Here is a 19,765-nt window from a genome sequence, read left to right as displayed (position 1 = left end):
TGAAAGGAAAGTGTGTTGCTGATAGATTTTGACATGGTTAGTACTGTTACGTGAGACGACTTGGGCGAAACTCTCTAAAGTCCACTAGGTGGCAAATCCTTTCAATCAGAGTTTTCCGATTGTTTTTTTTTTTTTTTTTTTTTTTTTTTTTTTTAATATATGTATATTAAACCTAATATGCAGGTGTTTTTAATTCTGGTACAGCATCCAGTTTGCACCATGTGTGGAAGCTGGCAAACATTATTATGTGCAACACAAGGGAACCAAAGAACCAAAAATGGGAAACATCACTTTAGATGTGTGTGTGACAGGAATTCTTTTGGCTACTGAGGTTAGATTTAGATATAGGCAAACCATTGAATAGCTGAATTAATAATTGTCAATGAGAGGTTTGCTCACAATGGAACGTGTGTGTGTGTGTGTGTGTGTGTGTGTGCGCGCGTGTATGGAGCTGTCCTCACATTAGCCGTCATCACGTTATATCATTACTCCTACCTATTTTCCCTTTTTTGCATGAGTTACTTCGAGCCCTGATGAGAAGTCCGATAGGTGAGCTGTGAGTGTGTAGAAGCCCTCTCTCTCTCTCTCTCTCTCTCTCTCTCTCTCTCTCTCTGAATTCAGTCTGAATGACAGGCAAAGCCACAGGGGGATTACCTCTAAAGAAAGACACTGGACATGGTTATGACATTCACTGTGCACCATCAGTTAGGTAATTTTCCAACTCTAATTCCTGGACTAATTCTTTTGTTCCACTTGGCTTGGCATTGCATGTGTAAGTGTCTATGGAATTCCCATTTTCCCCTCAGGTGTAGGTTAGAGTAAATACCAGAAAACCCATAACCAAATGCATTTGGATGCCATGTTTTAAAGGATATATTGGTTAACAAATATGAAAGTTTAGTGTTCCCCATATTACATATTAATTGATTAAGTGTTCATTGAAAGTTAAATTGTCAGTTTAACTGTAGAAATAGATCATGGGAAATGCGCCCCCCCTGCAGTATTTTGTTTACTATTTTGTCCCAAGGATTTATGCCTAGTGTGGTTAAATGTTCAGCCTGAATCTAACAGGAAAATACAAACCTTACAACTGCCTGAGATTTTCTTTACTTGAAAAACACCATCCTGTGGTTCCTGTGGTTCCTTCGATTTTGTGCCTCACTTGTCACTAATGAATGGTGGTCCTTTCTTTTACATAAACCAAACTCCAAACTGTTTCTCATTCGAAATGAACCGTCACAAATCATCCTTTACTATATACTTAGCTCCATTCCATTAAGCCATGTAAACATTAAAACGCTACAGATCTCTTGTTGTGGTTTTCAGCTCTTTCCCTTTCTCTCAGATTTTAACTTGGACCTCTTAAGGATTTTGTTTATTCTCCTTGCGTGTTTTTTCGTATCTCTGTTTGATCCCAAAACGTTGCCTCTTTATGCCTGCGCTCTTGTTCATTACAAGCCGGAACTGCAAAATGAAGTTTACGTTATTGGAGTGCTTGACCAAAATCGGATGGGCCTGGTACGCATCCTTGGTGGACCGCTCCATCAACGAGTCCTCAGACAGTTGTTGTCCATCTGTTGTTGCAACGTTTTGGAAGTTGGATACTAATTAGAGTGATGTCCAGCCCATCCTGCCATTTAGCCTAGTGCTTACCCCACCCCAGCACCTCTGTCCTGACCAAAGCATAGAGCAGCTGTCTGGGCCTCTGATTAGCCTGGGCTAAAGTGGACACCCAGGATAATAATTGGATAAGGTTTTCAAGCAGTATAATTCAGGCTTGTACCCTTCCTTCCACTCCCCCCATTTTCTTTTTGCCCTCTCATCTGTCTTCAGGTCTTTTGTCTGAGGTCTCTGTTTGAGAAACGGAGCCTCTCATCCTATTATTCTGTTGTTGGAGTGTCTGCCAGCGATGGGTGAGTGAAGACTAGAATCTGAAATCAGCAGTGGATTCGGACGTCACTCATCAGCTCAATGTGGGGCGGCTTTGTCGCATTTCTTAATGCCAACAGAGCTAAAACAAATAATCCTGCATGTATATCAAGATTATCAAGTTCTCGAATTGAACTACTTGAAAAATGCGTTTACGCACGTGGGCTTTTGAGGTAGTATGATGCATTTAAAAAGGCGTTACTTTTTATTTGAAAGGAAACATCGGGTTTATGTCAGAAAAAATCTCTAGCACACTCACCACACATAAACACACATTTTGGTTGTTTTGCTAATGTGGCGTGGTCAGACGGAACAAAAACAGGTTGTTAAATGCAGATGGTATGACTGACTGAAAATATTAAAAGGGAATCCTTTTAGCAGCATATACAAGTGACATTTGTCAACCATGTTCAGGAAAGTGAACAGTATACTTTTGGCGCAGGTGCAGGGGTGTGATGTAACTAAGCTCAGATCTGTTAGCCTCATTGCGTTATAGTAATAATCTGTTTCTCAAGAGCAGTCAGCATGTAATCATCTTGTAAATGTGAAGTGAAATTGAATGTTAGAGCTGGGATTATGTGTCCTTTTAGAAACATTTTACACACCTATTTTCTCTTTACCCCAAGTACTTTTATGTTTTGCTTGTACCAGAGTTCCTCCATATTACATGCAATGGGCTGCATGCTGGTATCTGTCAGTAAGCCAGCTGTAGGTGGGGTGAGATGACTTCCTCTGATCTGAGCTTCTCAGGTGGATACCAGGAACATACAGGCCCTGTCTAACCCCATGTCTCCCCAGAACTTTTCTTAAATGGGCCACCAGGAGAGGTCTGATCTTCCCTCGCCTCCAGCCAAAAGATCCTGTGCTGATGTGTGAGCCTAAGCCTAAGGCTACTTAAGCCTCCCTCACTGCTCTCGGCTCTGTTGATGAGGAATTGAGAGGAAGACAAGCAGTGTCTCTTGGAAGCTGATGGAGTCGACGCTGAGCTCCTCTTAATCACCTTTCGCTGTTCGGCATGCACTGCCTTTGGTGTACCTGACAATGTGCTTGTTCCAATCTCTTAACCCTGCCAGGGTTCAGCCTTCTTTTGCCACCAAATCTTCAGGAATTATTCTCTGGCGCTACCCGTGATTGACAGGAGAAGAGCTTATGTGTAATTTTGCAAAGCGCTTCCACTGTTCAACGCTCAATATGTTCAGGCTTGTTGGCAGGTTAACCATCCCCTGAACAAAAACAGCCTGAAGTGCCTGACTTTGAGTGCTGTCACACAGCATAGGAAACTCTGACCTCATTAAGAAGTGGAAGCGATCTTCTCATCTTGCACTCAAGTTCTCTTCACTCTGAAAGCTCGAGTGACTGTGTATCTTCTCTCTGTCTTAAATGAATTTTTCCTTATCTTATTTCTAGATATATATTTGGAGCTTCATGTTTTTACCATATTTACTCTTCTTTACTGTGAACACCAAGTTTTACAGCCAAGTCAGAATACGCGATACAAATGCTTTTTTCTCTCGCAGAACAAGTTTAGTAATTTATTATTGGACTGAGGAGACTTTGGGACGTTTGTGGTCTGGAGCCACTACCAGCCTCTGAGATGCTTCTTTCCTTCGTCAGCTAAAGCCCAAGAGATCTGTGGATCTTTGTCTTACATCACATGACTCACTTAAAGGGTTCCCACTTTGAACTTGAAGGAATTTTATGATGCAAGTAAAAATGTCAAGTCTGTAAACAGTTTGATTTGAGAAGCATGTCAGTTGAATGACTGGTTTATGTCCTCTTTTAGACATGGACACTCAGCCACACCATATGAGTTTCAGGCACAGTTTGGTTGACCTCCTTTTAAAAGTTTTATCACTTTTATCTACGGTAAGCAACGAACGAATGCTGCATTTGAAACAAGTCTGCTTTGTGCATGTTCTCTACTCTTAACATGATATTGTGTAACTAATGTTTTTATTTTTCCCAGCAATCCATGCCCTTATATTCCCTAAGCTCTTGTTTGTCAGGCTAGACCACCCTTGCTTTGTGTGCAGGTCTGTGTGTTTGTTGTCCTGCGTTGGGGTTGGGGGGGTAAAAAAGGGGGGTAAAAGGGTTGCGCACTTTTGAGATTTAGCAGGAATTCTTTGGGGATCACTTTTTTTTTTTTCAGATGTCACTCAGTCCCCTTTGGAAAGAAGGAGGTTGGGAGAGAAAGACGGGATCCTTACACAGCGAGAGCAATGTGATACCTCGCCCCGTTCTCGTCTGCATGCGTGTTCATGACTGACTCTCTCTCTCTCTTTCTCTCTTTCCCTTTCTCTTCTCTTCTTCAGAATAATGCAGATCAGGTAGCGTTTCAGGTGGGAGGGGGTCTGTCTGCACTGGAACAGATTCTGCAGGTAGTCACGGCTGCCTCCACTCCCACAGCCGTCCCACGCATTCCACTTAAGTGAGTACCAGCTCTTGCAAAGTCTCTCTCTCTCACTCTCTCACACACACACACACACACACACGCGCACACTGCCTTTTCAGACACGTTTTTCTGTTTCAGCCTCTTTTTTTTCTTTCCTAAAGCTTTATATTTGTCATTAAGCTTTACTACCAGTCAAAACTGTCGTAAGTTTAAGTAAAAGTTTAATTAAACTCTGTTATCTTGTGGAAGGTAAGTTATCGATCATGTGGAAGGTAAATTCCACAATCATATTTTATTAGGTGCAAACATTCTTGTGCTCCTAACAGATTTCATACACTACATGGAGAATAACTTTTTCATAATTAACAATTCATTATGATTACACAATTAACTGGAGAAGCTCTCTTCTCTCTGCGCATGATTGGTGATCATAATCCAGGCTCGCAGAACAACTCCATCTCAGCTGTTCAGACAGTTCCTCGTTATCCAGAACCTCTTCACTGCAATAAATTGTTACAAATGCATAATGAATAAGGATGCTCTCTGTTTAGAAATAAAAAAGGGCTGCATTTAAGCCATCCATTTCTCCTTTGCTTGCTGCCATACAAAGGACACATTTATTGAGTGCGTCACAGCGAAATGGAAGTGTGGTTTGAAGAGTGGCGATGGAGTTTGCGGGGTTGGCCACTAGATAACCTCACAGAGAGAGCTATTTCCACTAGAAAGAGCCCTTAATGGACTAGAATGGCTTCTCTCTTCATCATTAGCATTTGCTTTTTTTTTCTTCCAAATATCCCCTAATGGTGGAATGTTACTTATATTTATAATGCTTTTACAGGCCATCTAGTGTTTATTGATTTTTTTTTCTTTCCCCCTCAATCTCTCACACTCTCTCGCTCTTTCTTAATCAGTCATTCATTGTAGAAAATTTGAGAGGAAGTTTAAGATTGTAATAGATTTTTATCAACTGAACTAGAGTGAAGTTTTGGAGGAGGGTAGGTCTGGTTTGGGCTTGATTAACCTGTGTGTGTGTGTGTGTGTGTGTGTGTGCGTGTGTGTGTGTGTCTGTCTGCGCACCAGTTCGTGTGTGTGCTGGCCCGGCCGTTCAAACACTTCCGCCGTTCTCTTCTTGTTTTGAGATATCCACTTAACTAGCTCGGAAGGAGGCCCAGATCTTTGAGGCACGTCTGTCATTCGTACTGGTCTGTTGCAATCACACACTGAAGTGGCTCTTTTGTAAAGATTAAAGAATGTCCTCATCTTCACCTCCTATCATGGCTGAATCATTTCCCAGTTTTGGCTTGTTGAAAAGTCTACCCCTCCTGACGAACCATGAGTATTAACTGAAGATAAATAGGAATTAGTTCCAATAGATATTGAAATATATATATATATATATATATATATATATATATATATATATATATATATATATATATATATATACATACATACATACATACATACATACATACATACATACATACATACATACACACACACACACACATAAGTGCCCCGCATTTTCATGTCACTACCGAAACCGTCCATTGGCTGAGACTGATTTTAACCACACCCCTACATTTTTGATCAGGAAATGCTGTGTCCCTCTCTCTCATAGCTACATGGTGAGTAGATAGGTCCCATCATTTTGAGGTAAATGTGTTCAAAAGTCTGAAAATCTGTGTGACTGTGTAACTTTAAGGAATGTCACTACCAAACCCCTTTTATTTGTGTAATAAACAAACTTTTTTTGGGTGTTATTCCATACAATTTTGTTTTTATGTGTGTACACCTGTTCAGAACTGTGCTAGCTAGCCATGTGCTGATTAGCATCGTTGAGCTACGCTCAAAAGTATCTAAAATTGTCACTACCGTACTAGATACAACCGAAACATGTAGTGAAGTCTCGGCCAATGGACTAAAACATACACTGTTTCACTAGTGACATGAAAGTACAGCAGACGTTTGGACAGCAGTTCTGTAGAATGGCTCATATAGGAGATTTATACCCTTTTAACTGTTAGAAAAATTATCGCTATTGTTCAGATTATCTGAATGGCTCACACAAGATGAATGGTGTATAGTAGGTATTGGACACCCTGAGAATGACCAGGGCCAGTTGTCTGGTTTGTGAATGGCTCTCACCACTACTTCCTGTATGACAGGCTGAGCAGAGATCAGGATAGTAAGACTGCCTAATTTCTCCTGCCTGTCACGCCGAAGCTTTCTGTCTTAATTCGCTCTATGCGTATTGTAACTCATAGGCAGGCTTGTGATTGGCAGGAGCAAGATGGTGTTGCACCATCGTCCACCCTGGCGTATGTCTCTTTTAAAAAAAGCTTTTGTCATTGTTGTTCCTAACTGACCTTTTTTCGTGACTGATGACTCACGCCGTTTTAACCTTCATACTTGTAAGAAAACGTTGACGAGATACTACAACGTACAGTATCAGAACAGGGCATGATACAAGCGTGTATGCGCTAATCATTCTTCCTCATCTCTGCTTCATAATGGAACTCGACTGAGACACTAACCCTCACAACAGCTCTAGTTTATCTGTTTACTGTAATGCTGGCGTATCGATCGCCTCCTTTCAGATAAGCTGAGTGATTTACAAAAAAGAACAACTGCGGAGATGCTGCTGGAATATTACGCCCCAGGGAGGAGAATTCCATCTTGTTAGCATTACATTAATGGGCTAATTCCAGCGCGAGGCTCCGTTAATGTCCCTGTGCTACACTGCGGCTCAGAGTGGAGGGTTGGGCAGCAGGGGAGGAAATGGGGGTCGGATGTCTGGAGCAGGAAGGTCATTACGTTTGTGTGAGTAACAGGGCAAGGGAAGAGCATGCAACAACCTGGACGTTAACCCACATGCTTACTGTTTAACTCTACAAGACAGGGATGTAAAAGTCCATGTGAAACAGTCACTCTTGTATATCCTGCTACAGTGATTTTCTTGTTAGTAAAATTTTATTCTTCGCCATTTTGTGAGAAACGGCATTCCGTCAAGCTTACTTTTTTGATTTGTGAGAGAAACGTACTGAGTCACAGCGATCCCTGCCTCTACGCAGAGACACAGGATCACTTTTTAAATGAGTTTCACACTGACCGTGGTGGAAAGGGGAAAATGTTTTCCCATTTTAATTTTATTACTTGTCACTCTTATTAATCTTTTTAATTGCTCAGCCATGATTGCTGTCTATTTGATCATACAAATTATTATTGAAATTGATATCTCTTACTTTTGTCATTGTAAACATACTTTGACATGTTTATGATGATGACAGCCCGACTGCTTGTCTGTAAGAGAGCCTCTTCTATGCTTTTATGCTTTAGAGTGTGCTGGATCCCCTGAGACAAGACAAGAAAGCACATAGATTAAGCTGTAAACCTTTTTTTTTTTTTTGAGTCTTACCTTTCCCCTGGGGATGAAGAGTGTGTGACTACACTTGGAGGTGTGTCTGGTTTTGAGATGAGTTTGTAGAGTTTTAGAGCACATTCCATGGTCTCCCAGTAGGGGTCACTGAAGAGGACGGAGGAGAAAGTGAGAGAGCTGGGCTCGAGACCAGGCTGCTGTCAGCACACAAGTCCGAGAACAGGGAACTGAGTATGATTAAGTCACCGCTATCCCAGAGACACACGTCCAGAGCGATGGTGGGGGTCACTTCTAAACGGATTTTATAAATGACTTTAAGGAAATCAGTTTTTTCGAAATAGACTGGAGACATTTGAAACTTTCCCCAAGGTCAACAGGTCTGTGAAAAGTTTCGGAAATGGAGGGCACTTTGCCCGTGCTCTAAGTGTGGCCCACTTTGTGCTCCAGCATCCTGTGCTGTCTCACTTTCTGAGTGCTGCTTGCGAGCGCAGTGACGCGGGGCTGCTTGTCACCTCACCTCCATGTCACACGATGACTGAATGTACCCGGTGAAAGCTTCCACCAAGCGTGGTTTCATTTCAGGATGCCATTATGCCGCACACGCGTATGTGTGTGTACGCATGCTGCGCGGTGCGTGACAGAGCACCCGAGACTTATGCCCCAGCTTATGCCCGGCCATTTGCAGAACACCGGGAGGAATGGATGTCTTGGAAGCAGTCATGATATCGGAAAAGATCAGTGGCAGAATCAAATTAAATGTCATTTGGATTGCAGTGAAAGAAAGGATTGTTTAACAAGTGCTAGGCAAAGGATTTGCTCTTCACCTTTTCTTTTTGGCTCTAGCTTTTCCTTTCCCTCAAGGCCCCCCTCCTTTTTTCCTCCACTTCCTTTCCAAAAAGCAGGTATTGCAGTCAGGCTGAGTACTTGTTCAGATTTCTGTGTTTTGCGTATGTCAAGCCTGAGTGGACATATAGGAGAAAGGGGGAGATTATATTGAGAGATTGGGAAATGTGAGCTTCTGGCCTAGGTCAGGCTATTTCCTGGTTGATAACCCAGTTACAAGGGGGTGCAGAAAAGGACCTTTACATGTTGCTGCTACTTATCCACCACATCCAGATCTCTGGTTTTGGGTGCTCCTTCTCCCGACGAAGTGCACCCGTGTTCCCATGCGGCTTTAGTTTCCAGACCTGTTCAGTTTTGTAAAAGAAAAGTTTTGGGGCAAACGCGACGTATACGAGTGATACCCCCTCTCGTGCCCTCCCCGAGGTTTTCCATCTTTCCTGCCATCTTCCTGTTGTCCCTGGGATACCTCATGGATTTCAGAAGGGGTTACATGGGTTTATTTGAGCCCATGGGTCAGTTTAGTGACCCGCTAACTAGGGCCACCCAGGCTGATGAATATGCCCTATGGGCGTGATCTACATGTGAAGGAGAGGGTGCAAAGGTGTGGCCTTTACTGTTTGCCACGGTGGGCTAATCAGAGGGTAGGTCTGCTTGGGTGTCTGAGGTTAAGCTGGTTAGAGTAGGTGAGGAGATTACAGTGCTTGTTATCTGCATCTCTTGGTCCTGTATCCTTTATCCATTCCTCTTTATCTCCTCTGCAATCTCTCTCTCTCTCTCTCTCTCTCTCTCTCTCTCTCTCTCTCTCTCTCTCTCTCTCTCGCTCCCTCTCCCCTCTCACTCACCACCGCCCCCCCCCCCCCCTTCCTCTCCTATACTCTATGCTCCGTTAGTGTAGGGTGCCTTTGGAACTTAATCCTATGTCTACAAGATAAGGCTTCATTATGGCCAGATTAACAATGCGCCTGTTGTTTTTGGGGGCAGCCTACAGTCTGGTAGCAGAATGGGCACTGAGCACCATGGGCCATCCTGAAGCCAGTGAACACTGTCAGGAGCAGCAGTCTGTCAGGGAATCTCAGAGCGAGGAATGTTGCCTTCAAGAACGAATGGCACATGTGGGCCACCGCTGCATACTCCTCGAGTAACACGAGAACAAGTACAATGGCACTTTACCAAATTGCTCATCAAAATCTTTGACGCGAGCTGTCATCATCAGGGAGAAGGGGCTCGAGATTCCATACGCAAGCCTGGTGTTAGGTGTCATGCTAATCACTCTCAGTTAGCCAAGAGCGAGCTGAAATAGCAACCGGGTTGCAGCTTCCTGTTGCTGACAAGAGTGTGAATATTACAGTCGTTTTAGCCGGACAGTGACAGCTACAGCTATTTTATAATGTCTAGCCTGAACCAGTCAAGTTCAGAATTAAGATTTCTACCACAAGAGCCTTTTTTAAATTTTTTTTTTAAACCTGTTATTTAGCAAATAAGCCATTTCTAAAGCTTGTTTTATACTAGAGGTAGCATGGCACAAGCAGCAAAGCTTCCATGATGATTTTGTTTTTACACAAATCCCAGGGAGTATATTTTGTATGTTTCTAGTGGCATGAATGTGAATTTGCATGTGGTTCACACAGCTAGACTTATATTAGCACAGCAGAAAATCGTGAAGGAAAACATCTCTTGTATGTTATTATTTCAAGCTGCTTTTTCCTCCAGGCTGTGTTTTGACCGCATGCTGAAATGTCGGCTCTTAATTGTTTTGCTCCACCTTTTTGTTGTTTTGCATAATTACCACTTATTCTTCAGTGGCAAGTATGCAAACCAGGAACTTGTCCAGCAACTGTGTAGTCCCTGGAAAAAAGGTTATAGAACCTTGATGAAAACACTCTTGTAGAAGACAGATCAACGACCGCACTAGTCAGCAGGGTTGAACACTGCAACTGTAGAAGTAGTTGAGTAACACCACACCCAGTAAAATATGCAATAGCTTTGTTCCCTATGCATTGTTGCTTAGCACTAGGTCTTGCATAGCCTTGGTGCCCTCTTAAAGATTAAGATATTTTAGAATGGTTTGGTTGATTATGAAGAGTTTTTTTATATATTATATATACACGAGATAACAGTTTATTGTATGTATAAAGCTCTGAATATTGCATCCTCCTTCTACCTTGCTCCCCAAGTCCCTAAATACTGTGATTTGTTGTATGTTGGAGGTTGATCCTAGCACTGGGGGTTAGTTGTGAGATTTGGCCAGTCGACAGCTGTTTTGCCCTTTAATAAGATTAGCGTAAAGAAATTAGTCATGTGCTCTTTAATCTGCTGTTTAACCGTATGAGCCACCTGAGGGCTGCCCTGTCCTGCCCGATCCTCCTGCATTCCTCCCCACAATGATCCTATAGGCATCAGATAACCTGCTCTTCAGGAATCCCCATAAACAAGCACCTAGATCAGGTTCACCATACATTTTGCATGGGTTTTTAGTACGTCAGCCTACTGAAGTTGGACCAAATTAAAGCTATGAAATTGCCATCTTCATGTGCATGTGTATTATTCTTATTCATTTATTATGGCATTTTAAGTGCTACGTCTATCCAAGACCATATGTTTGTTTAGCAAATCATTGAAAAGAAGAGCACTTGGTGGTTAAAAATTAGTTCATTTCTGAAAATCAATATTATTTTACCTTTTGTCAGTGCCAGGTAAACTGCTAATAGCAGTTAAAACAGCAATAGAGTTTAAGCTTTCGACTCAGTGTTCATGCTTGGTGAACCCTGAACGCTCTGAAGGCCATCCTTCAATCCTTGTCTGGTCATTCGACACCACCTCTCCTTCAAAAATCTGCCTAAAATCAATATGGATACCTGAAATACCATGACAAGTGTTAAAAAGATCTTTACCTGAAGTAACCCATGTTCTATCGTCTTAAAACATGTCCCAGTTCTGTTTTACAGGTGCACTCGCTAATTTTGTTTGGTCAAGTTGAGAATATTCATAATTTTTTTTGGATCTGAAGCAGATTTGAGATGGAGTTCCACAATCAGGGCTCTCCTTTTTTTTTCTTTCTTTTTTCTTTTTTTTCCACTGGAAAATCAGCGAGGCAGAGGCAATGCTGGTCGGCTGCCCAGAGTGCACAGTTCGGAGGGGATCTCATGTTTCTCTCCCCCGTTTACCGAACAGAGCCTGCAGTATCACTCCACTCACCCATAACCATCCCTCCCTCCCTCCCTCTCTCCCCGTGGCTCTGTTTCACTCCTCAATAGATAGCTTTCTATCAGTGCAAAAGAAACACTACACTGTCCGTGCTCTTGCGAATCAATGTTCCATGTGCTCACTGAGCGAGTGATTTTTAAACATCGTACATAAATTGAACCAGACCTCACTCGGCACCTTGTCTGGAACGTTTATTGTTAGCTTGTCGGAGGCGAAAACATGTCGATTAATAACTTCACATAAAACGGGTACACCCGATTTTTATAAGGAGAGGCAATCAGGCGGTCTGAAAAAGCACAGAGATCAGAGTGATGTGTGGAACACTTGGACTCTTTCCCAGGAGTCCAGTCAGAACGCCTTCTCCTCGTGGTCCCATGCTGGATGGCTGACGCTTTTTACGCCGCTATGTCAATACTGACACCACTATCTCCCAAATCTGTCCGTCGGCGGTTTAAATATACATTCCCGCTTTTGTCCGCGGGGTGGAAGTTATCGACAGGCCAAGACGTCCGTGGGCCGACGTTATTTTTATTTCGTACGCCAATGTAGTTTGGCTGAAAACGCCGAACAGATGGCGACGGTTGTGGTAGATATCAAAATGTTTACGACTGGGAATAAACACGGCCTACTTTAAACCAGGAAAGTCGGATTCCTTTCGTCCACACCACAGATAGGACCCCGCCACTCTGCTTTGGGTTAAAATATACAGTTGTCAGAAAATATTAACTGATGAAAGGAGGGAGTGGATTGGGTGGAGGGTCTGCCAAAGTCAAAGTGGTGTGACTGGTCACTTATCAGCAGCATTAATCTGCTCTCAGGCTGGTGTGCAGCAGACATAATACAGCGGAGTGACTGACTGACTGCTGACTGGCCTGCAGGCGCTGACGGCTTGTTTCTTATCTCGGTACGGGGAGAAAAAGAATAGAAAGGGAAGACAGGACAAGCAGTGATGGAGTGATTTTAGGAGGACTGAGGTGGAAAGAGGGAGTGAGAAAGAAGAGGAATTGGACAGATTGAGCAGTCTGGTTCTTCCAGTTTTTTTTTTAGAGAGAGCATGTTGACCTTTTCTTGAGAAAGAGTGTCTGGGGGGAGGGGGCTGCAGAGATGCTGTTCTTACATTGTTTTTTTTGTTTGTTTGTTTGTTTTTTTGTTTTTTTGTTTTTTTTTTAAGAAATGCGTTCTTGTATTGTTAGGCTGCTCATATGTAATGTTTACACCCAAAGCTTATAGTGACTTTTTAAAAAATTGTATTATTGTTATTTTTTTTTTATTATTCTTACCATATTACAAACTCATTCGATTGGTAGCATGTGAAATGTAAAGTAGAACCTGCCCTACTGTGTTGCCCTACTCCTGTTAACATGCTTACCTGTAATGGGGAGGCAAAACACAAGGAGTGTTTGGCTTTTCTTAACCAAATCTGGTGTGTGTTTCAGGTCTCTGTATGCCGCTGTGAATGTGTATTACCTGGCCTGCTCCCGCTGCTACAGCAACTGCTTTTACGTTTTCTACAGCAACAAAATCGCCCCTCTCATGGACCTCCTTCTCCACCAACTAACGGTAGACCTTTACTATGCAATATACTTACCAGTTAAATTCTCTCTTCTTTGCCACTAATCGCTGTTGGTCGAAACAGTTATTGGTCCGCTCTTGCATTATTGTCATGCTTATTTCATGTCATGATCAGTATAAATGGAAAAAATATCATTTCTGCTTTTACTCCTTGTGCTTTTACTCCTTGAACACATGTATCCCATCCACCAGACTGGAGACCAGAGCCAAAAAAAAAAAAAAAAAGGAACCTTAACACGTACATCACACATCTAGTTTACATGAGTCACTGTATCATCAAGAGTTCTAGGAAAACACTATTGCTAGATTCCATTTTTTTGAGTGTGTATGTGGGATCGTGGCCAATACAAAAGCTCCCACTGGTAGACAGGTAAGATAACGAGAGGGTTAATCTCGCACTGTACACACCATATACACGTGTTAGTAGCATAAACAAGCAATTAAGAGAAATGTAAAGACGGTACAAGCAGTGTGCCAGCTCATACTATGTCCCTCAACACTGAGCCTAATCTTTAGCTGTAAATGCAAAACCTGACACAAGCCTGGTGTGCATGTCTGGAAGTTCCAGATTTGAGAAGTCATATTTCCTGTGGGCGTAGTAAGAGATGAGGTCCGTCTTGAAGCATTTGTTTACATGTGAATTAGCCCGGCAGCTATTCAGACCACTCGCTTGGTGAATCTGTCTGGAAGATTTTCAAGATATTAGAAATTGAAGCATTCAAAAAGGATTTGTTTGTATCAACACCTGTATTTTGCTAAATATACATATAAATATACTAAATCTATTTCTTTTTTTTTTTTCTTTTTTTTTTTTAAACATGTAACAGACTTTTGTTTGTCTCCATGAATGTTTATATAACAAAAATATAGCATTTATCTAAACTAACAGCTAAAAACCAAAAGGATATCCTTCTGGATGCTGAAGGTCAAGTTAAAGTAGCTGTTAGTATATTCAGTATGTGTGCCATAGCACATAAATATAGTTCTGAGCTTAACCTTATATATGTACATTAAAAGAGTGAGCGTATGTAGTGCTGGGCAGCCATGGCGTCTCTCCCCTTCCCCTCCTGTAATTAGATTTGTTAAGAATGTAGCAGGCTTTGCCTGCTTTGTCAGTGTTCTTATTCGTCCTTCAGTTAAAGCTGACATCTGACGATTGGCTGTTCTAGTGCTGTATTTTACTTCCTCCCACAGAATGACTGGCCCGTGCCTAATCACGCACCCTCTTGCCAAGCACTTATCTGATGATCAGACATCCGACTTCTTTTATTTAGTGATCCAATCCAAGTTTGGGAAAGTGTTTAGCAGAAGTGATGAAATGACTATAGAGAGCCTATAGTGCATACACATTATATATACCATGATTACTTTTTAGCGGAATGCGAATCATAACTCTAGCCAGAAGGTTCAAAAACACTTAAATCAAAGTTGGGACTCCTTAGTATCTGTTAAGTCCAGCAATCTGCACTCAGCTGTAGGGCCTGCATGCTGGATACATGATGCCGCTAGCAGCACCCTGCCAGGCTTCTTGTATACCCCTTGCTGGCACGCCACCAGTGACAGTGTCACTCTGAGTTTAACCGTCAGTTTATAGCCCAGAGCTGATGAATAATAAATAAGACGCGTGTTGTTATTTATGTCTCGGAGGATCAGGATTCCAACCAAAGACTAATGGTATGTGCCTGAAAACAAAGAGGAAGGGATCGTTTTTATTTGCACCCCCCATGACTTAATTGGACAGGCTTTAAAATGCACACTGAGGTTTAAATGTCCTCGTCTATTGTGCAGTTGATATTGAGACTGCAGGAGCTAATGCTGAATGAGCTCAGATACATATCACTGCCAAGATTAGAAGTAAAGGCAAGTTTTGCTTCAGTGGGTTAGACCTACAGTCAAGATAAAGGACTAGATTTTCAAAACTCGCATCAGACCATTTGAAATAGCTGATCCGAAACCTTATTCGTTGATGTTAAAGTTATTGTTTTAGATTAACAACAAGTAGGTGTTGGTATTCCATGGCTGGTTAATAATTATGTCTCTAGCTGAGTCTGAAGTGATGTATAAATATCTAATATGCATTTTGTGACTCTGTTCCAACCCAGTAAACATAGCACTTCTCAGTAGCTCTCATTCTTAAATAAATACACACTCTCTCTCTCTCTCTCTCTCTCTCACACACACACACACACACACAGTCTCTTTTGTGTCTTGCCATCTTGCACTTCTTCCCTTGCTGCTTCTTTTCACTCATTTCTTAATCTTCCCTCTCCTATTTGTTTTTAGCTCTATGTTCCTGATGAGGATAAGTCCATCTTTGGCCGCTCTGTGAACAAACAGATCTTTGAGGGTTTGACCACCGGTCTGCTCCAGACCATTGCTACAGTTGTGGATCTCCTGGATCCTTCTGGACTGGTAGCTGGAAAGAGTTCTTCCTGGGTCTGCTCCCCCGATATCAAGATTAAGACCGTCGATAACTTCTGCACCCGTACTCAAGACTTCATCGGGTCAGTCTGTGTTTTAGTTATTCTTACCTAAATAAGGAACTGTGTGCAAAATTCTGCCTTTTATGCCTTTTTGTGACTGCCATCTTTGGATTTCTGCCAAATACACATTCTTGCAGTGGAATATCTGCTTTTTGCAATTGGTACCCACCCGAGTGCTTCTCTTCCCGCTTCTTTGTCTGAAGCAGGAACACGAGTTGTTTTTTAACCTCTACATTCTTTCTCACATATTCATGTTTAGTGTGACATAGCTTCTGTGTCTGTAAGGGGATTTCTGCTCAGTAAATTGTTGGAGTAAAATATGACTATTGGAAAGGATTCTTCTCTACAGGGAAAGCTCACTTGGAGACAAACCAGAAGTTTAGCTTTTCCTGTATCTGGTATAGTTACAAGCATGGGACCAGATTTCAAGAAGCTGCTCCTGAATCCCTGTCCATGCCCATCATTTGACATCATACATGAGGGAAGATTATCCAGACTATAGTGTATTTGAGCTTTTCCATCACCCTGGATGGGTGTCATGCTTCTCAGAGATATTGGCAGTCTTGTCACTGTTTACCCTCTTTCATATATACCACATACAATCAAAACTTAAGTCCTTGTCTGCTCCAGCCAAGAGGAGCTGCAGCCAAAATCTGTTTCTGGAACTACACGACTTCCAGTTGAACTTGGTCTGAGAGCAAAAGGGCGTGAGGGAGGGTCCAAACTTTTGGTTTAGTCCCTGTCCATGAGGAAAGACAGACTGCCTTGGAGTCCTGGTGAAACCCAAACTTCCCACAGCCCCACTTCTATGCTTCATCTGAGCAGAACTGTCTCAGTTCCTATGGCCTTGTGCATAGTAAATATAAGGTGACCCAAACTATAAAGGTCCAGTCTAGACAAGACTAGCATCTTAACATTAAGGCTAGTCTGTGCTGGTGCCGGAGTGTTTTTTGTTTGATTGTTTGTTTGTTTGTTTGTTTGTTTTTTGGTTTATTTTAAATCCCACTCAATGGAATTTTTACCACAACCCCCCCCCAAAGCCTCCACACACTGTGGATGCTACATTCCCATAATATTTTCTAATGGATTTAGTTACTTATTTCCCAAAATGTAAATAATTGAATCATTGAAAACCACTGTGAGACAGACCAGGATAGATAAATGGATTAATGCAATAAATATGTCACACACCGCTGCCTGAGCAGTCAGTACACCCAAGCACTTCATATCTGACAACCTGATCCCGTCCTGTTGAAAGTCAAAAATGCCCACTCCCTTGACTTTTTGGTCCCGCAGGCCTCGTCGGATCTCAGTCCCAATGCACACCTTCAATCTAGTGTATTTACTCTAGGGTCTTCTAGAGGAGTTGTCGCAGAAGTCGCCATTCGTAATTGATGCTGGAATTGGAAAAAATGGTATATAATAAAGGTTTTGAACAGTATAGAAAACCACTGTAGCAGTTTGGTGCACCCCCATTGATCTCAAACAGACTCTCACAATTTGAAGAAAGACTTTGGCACTTTCTCATTCATACATAAACTTTGAAAGGCTGCACAATGATGTGTGTTAAAGCTCCATTCAGCTTCAGTCAAGCCAGAGAAGAGGATAAAGTAATAACAAGTGGCTTTGGTTTATGTAACAGGTGACCTACTGAAGGAAGGAGTGGCAGAAGGAGAATCATAATTACCTGTGAAAACTTTGAGTGACTGCCATAACAAAAAAGAGGAATGCCTGAGAATGATATGAAGGGGAGAGCTCAAACGATTTAGTTTTTTTGCTTGGGGAGAGATGGACTGAGAAACAATGAGCAAAATGGCAGAGAGAAATTATAGAGATGTAAGCGAAAGAAACTTAACTGGTTATATCTATGGTAAGGTTCCATTGCTGTAGTGCAGACTCTAACAGCCCCTGCTTCTCTGGGAGGTCTGTTGATTGACAGTGTGGAGCCTCCAGTCCCTACTTGAGGTGGAGGAGGGGGTGGAGGGGACAGGCATACCTGAGCTATGAGACACTACTCTAGTTCAGGAAGTTGGGATTGTGCCTCCCCCCTCTACCTGGACTGGCACAAGGAGGCACAGTCTGCCCAGTAATGCTGTAATTAGGCCTGATTTGTAGCTAGCAGGGTGGGGCTAACACCACTATGAGACCTGTCATTTGCCTGGCCAAATGAGAGGGATGGGGACAATAGACAGGAGTGGCAGGCTCAGATGAGAGCTCCGATTTCCAATTGTTCTACAGGTTGTGTGTAGACAGGGCCTTTACAACTGAGTCTGTCGGGTAATTTCTGAGTTTAGTTCGGAGTTCCTGTTGTATAACATATTGACAATGACTGTTTTAACCTCAGTGGCCTTTGTGTAACTTCTGAATGCAAACGTCCTGAATTAGTATCCTGACATAAAGACAGAGTAGAGCTGATCTGTAAATCAGCCTTCATGTCAAAGTATTTTCAATGTTTCAGTCCATATCAGACTATGACATAACTGGTGCTCATAAAAACCCCATCCAGCCTACTGTGCTTCAGACGTTACCTTAGTGAAGTGTATACTCCATAGAAATCCATTCAAATTGCACCCTTAGACTTTCTATACACCCTGAAACTTTTTTTGTTTAAAGCATCATCTACAACAATTGTCTGGCCTGCAGGTAGCGAGCAAATGACAAGATATTCATTACACCAACATTGTGAACTAGAATCAACATAATTATGCTGTTTGTTCACTGTCCTGCTGTCTCATATCACATTTTAAGAGAACGGTGTTGTATTTATTGCTGACCCAGGTACAACGGCCCCAATCCCTGCATGTTCAATTGCAGTGCATTGCTCTACAGATGGACATTAATTCACTTGATTAAAAAAACAAAACCATGCATTTGTGCCAGTAGTGAGGTGTGGTTTAATGCTCCCAGTCATGTTGATTATGTGTCACAACTGGTGTGAATTCTAGGTTGCTCTGAAATGCTACATACATGTTAAATATATATATATATATATATATATATATATATATATATATATATATATATATATATATATATATATATATATATATATATATATATATATTTTCATGGACTGACTAATGTTACATCTTGGTTTTCCTCAGCTATGTGGTGAATATGGGTGTGATTGACAAGCTGTACGGCTGCTTCCTCTATGTGCAAGGACCGGTCGATGAGAGTCCTAAAATGTCTGCCTTTCTGGAGCAAGCTACAGCACTCCTCCATGCCATGTGCAAGTTGTGTTTTGCCGTGAACGGCCGGTGAGTGGCATCTCTATCTCTTTTCCTGTCTCTCTCCCATTTCCTGATGTGCTATAACACAGATACCAGAATGTCATCAATCACTAGTTGTTCATCTAGTTCCATCTTGCTCGTTGTAAACTCCTGCTTTCGGCCCACCCACGCACACGTGTCTGTGTATGTATGTTTGTATGTATATGAGTGAGAGTGTGTTCATTGATGGAGGCTAACTCCATGAGCCCAAACTCTAAGGAAAGGCTGGCAGTGAATCAACTCTATATTTCTTTTCCCCGAATCATAAAACCTTTGATGTCTAGAACACTTGTAAAGTGTAATTCAGAAATGTTGCGTGTCTGTGTCTGCAAGTGTTTATTGATATTGTTAGGTCCGTCTCGGTCATGTTGACCAGTCCTGCCCTCGCTGATGTGCCCAGCCCTGTACATGTCCAGCTGCTGTGTGCTGTAACACTGTCCAGCTGTTTAACACCATTCTCTCCCTCTCCCCAACTCCATGTCACTAAATATCTGTGAGAAACCCCAGCAGCAACAGCTCTCCACTTTTAATAGCTCCACTCCACAGTGCCATATTATAATCAACATCCTTCTAATCCAGCCATCTATATCTCCGTACAACCATTATTCACAAGGTGGAGAGCCAGAAAGTCATTCCAGGTCGAACGTGGTGTGGATGTTTTGAAGTGATTCTACTTTCTGTTGCTTGCTGC

General features: G+C 42.2%; 1 protein-coding gene across 5 annotated transcripts in view; it reads left to right on the top strand.

Moving 5' to 3' along the window:
* scaper (S-phase cyclin A-associated protein in the ER) overlaps positions 1–19,765 on the top strand; it is a 93,282-nt gene that overhangs the window by 57,052 nt on the left and 16,465 nt on the right. For all 5 annotated transcript variants that reach the window (XM_053685479.1, XM_047159776.2, XM_047159778.2 and 2 more), the window contains 4 exons: positions 4,242–4,357; positions 13,184–13,307; positions 15,603–15,823; positions 18,907–19,062. In XM_053685479.1, coding sequence (XP_053541454.1) covers positions 4,242–4,357; positions 13,184–13,307; positions 15,603–15,823; positions 18,907–19,062 — 617 coding nt within the window. The remainder of the gene's footprint in view (positions 1–4,241; positions 4,358–13,183; positions 13,308–15,602; positions 15,824–18,906; positions 19,063–19,765) is intronic.

Source organism: Ictalurus punctatus, chromosome 14 (assembly GCF_001660625.3).
Source record: "Ictalurus punctatus breed USDA103 chromosome 14, Coco_2.0, whole genome shotgun sequence".
Lineage (NCBI taxonomy): Eukaryota > Metazoa > Chordata > Actinopteri > Siluriformes > Ictaluridae > Ictalurus > Ictalurus punctatus.
The sequence above is the reverse complement of the archived record's forward strand: the minus strand, read 5'-3'. Positions and strand labels throughout refer to the sequence as shown.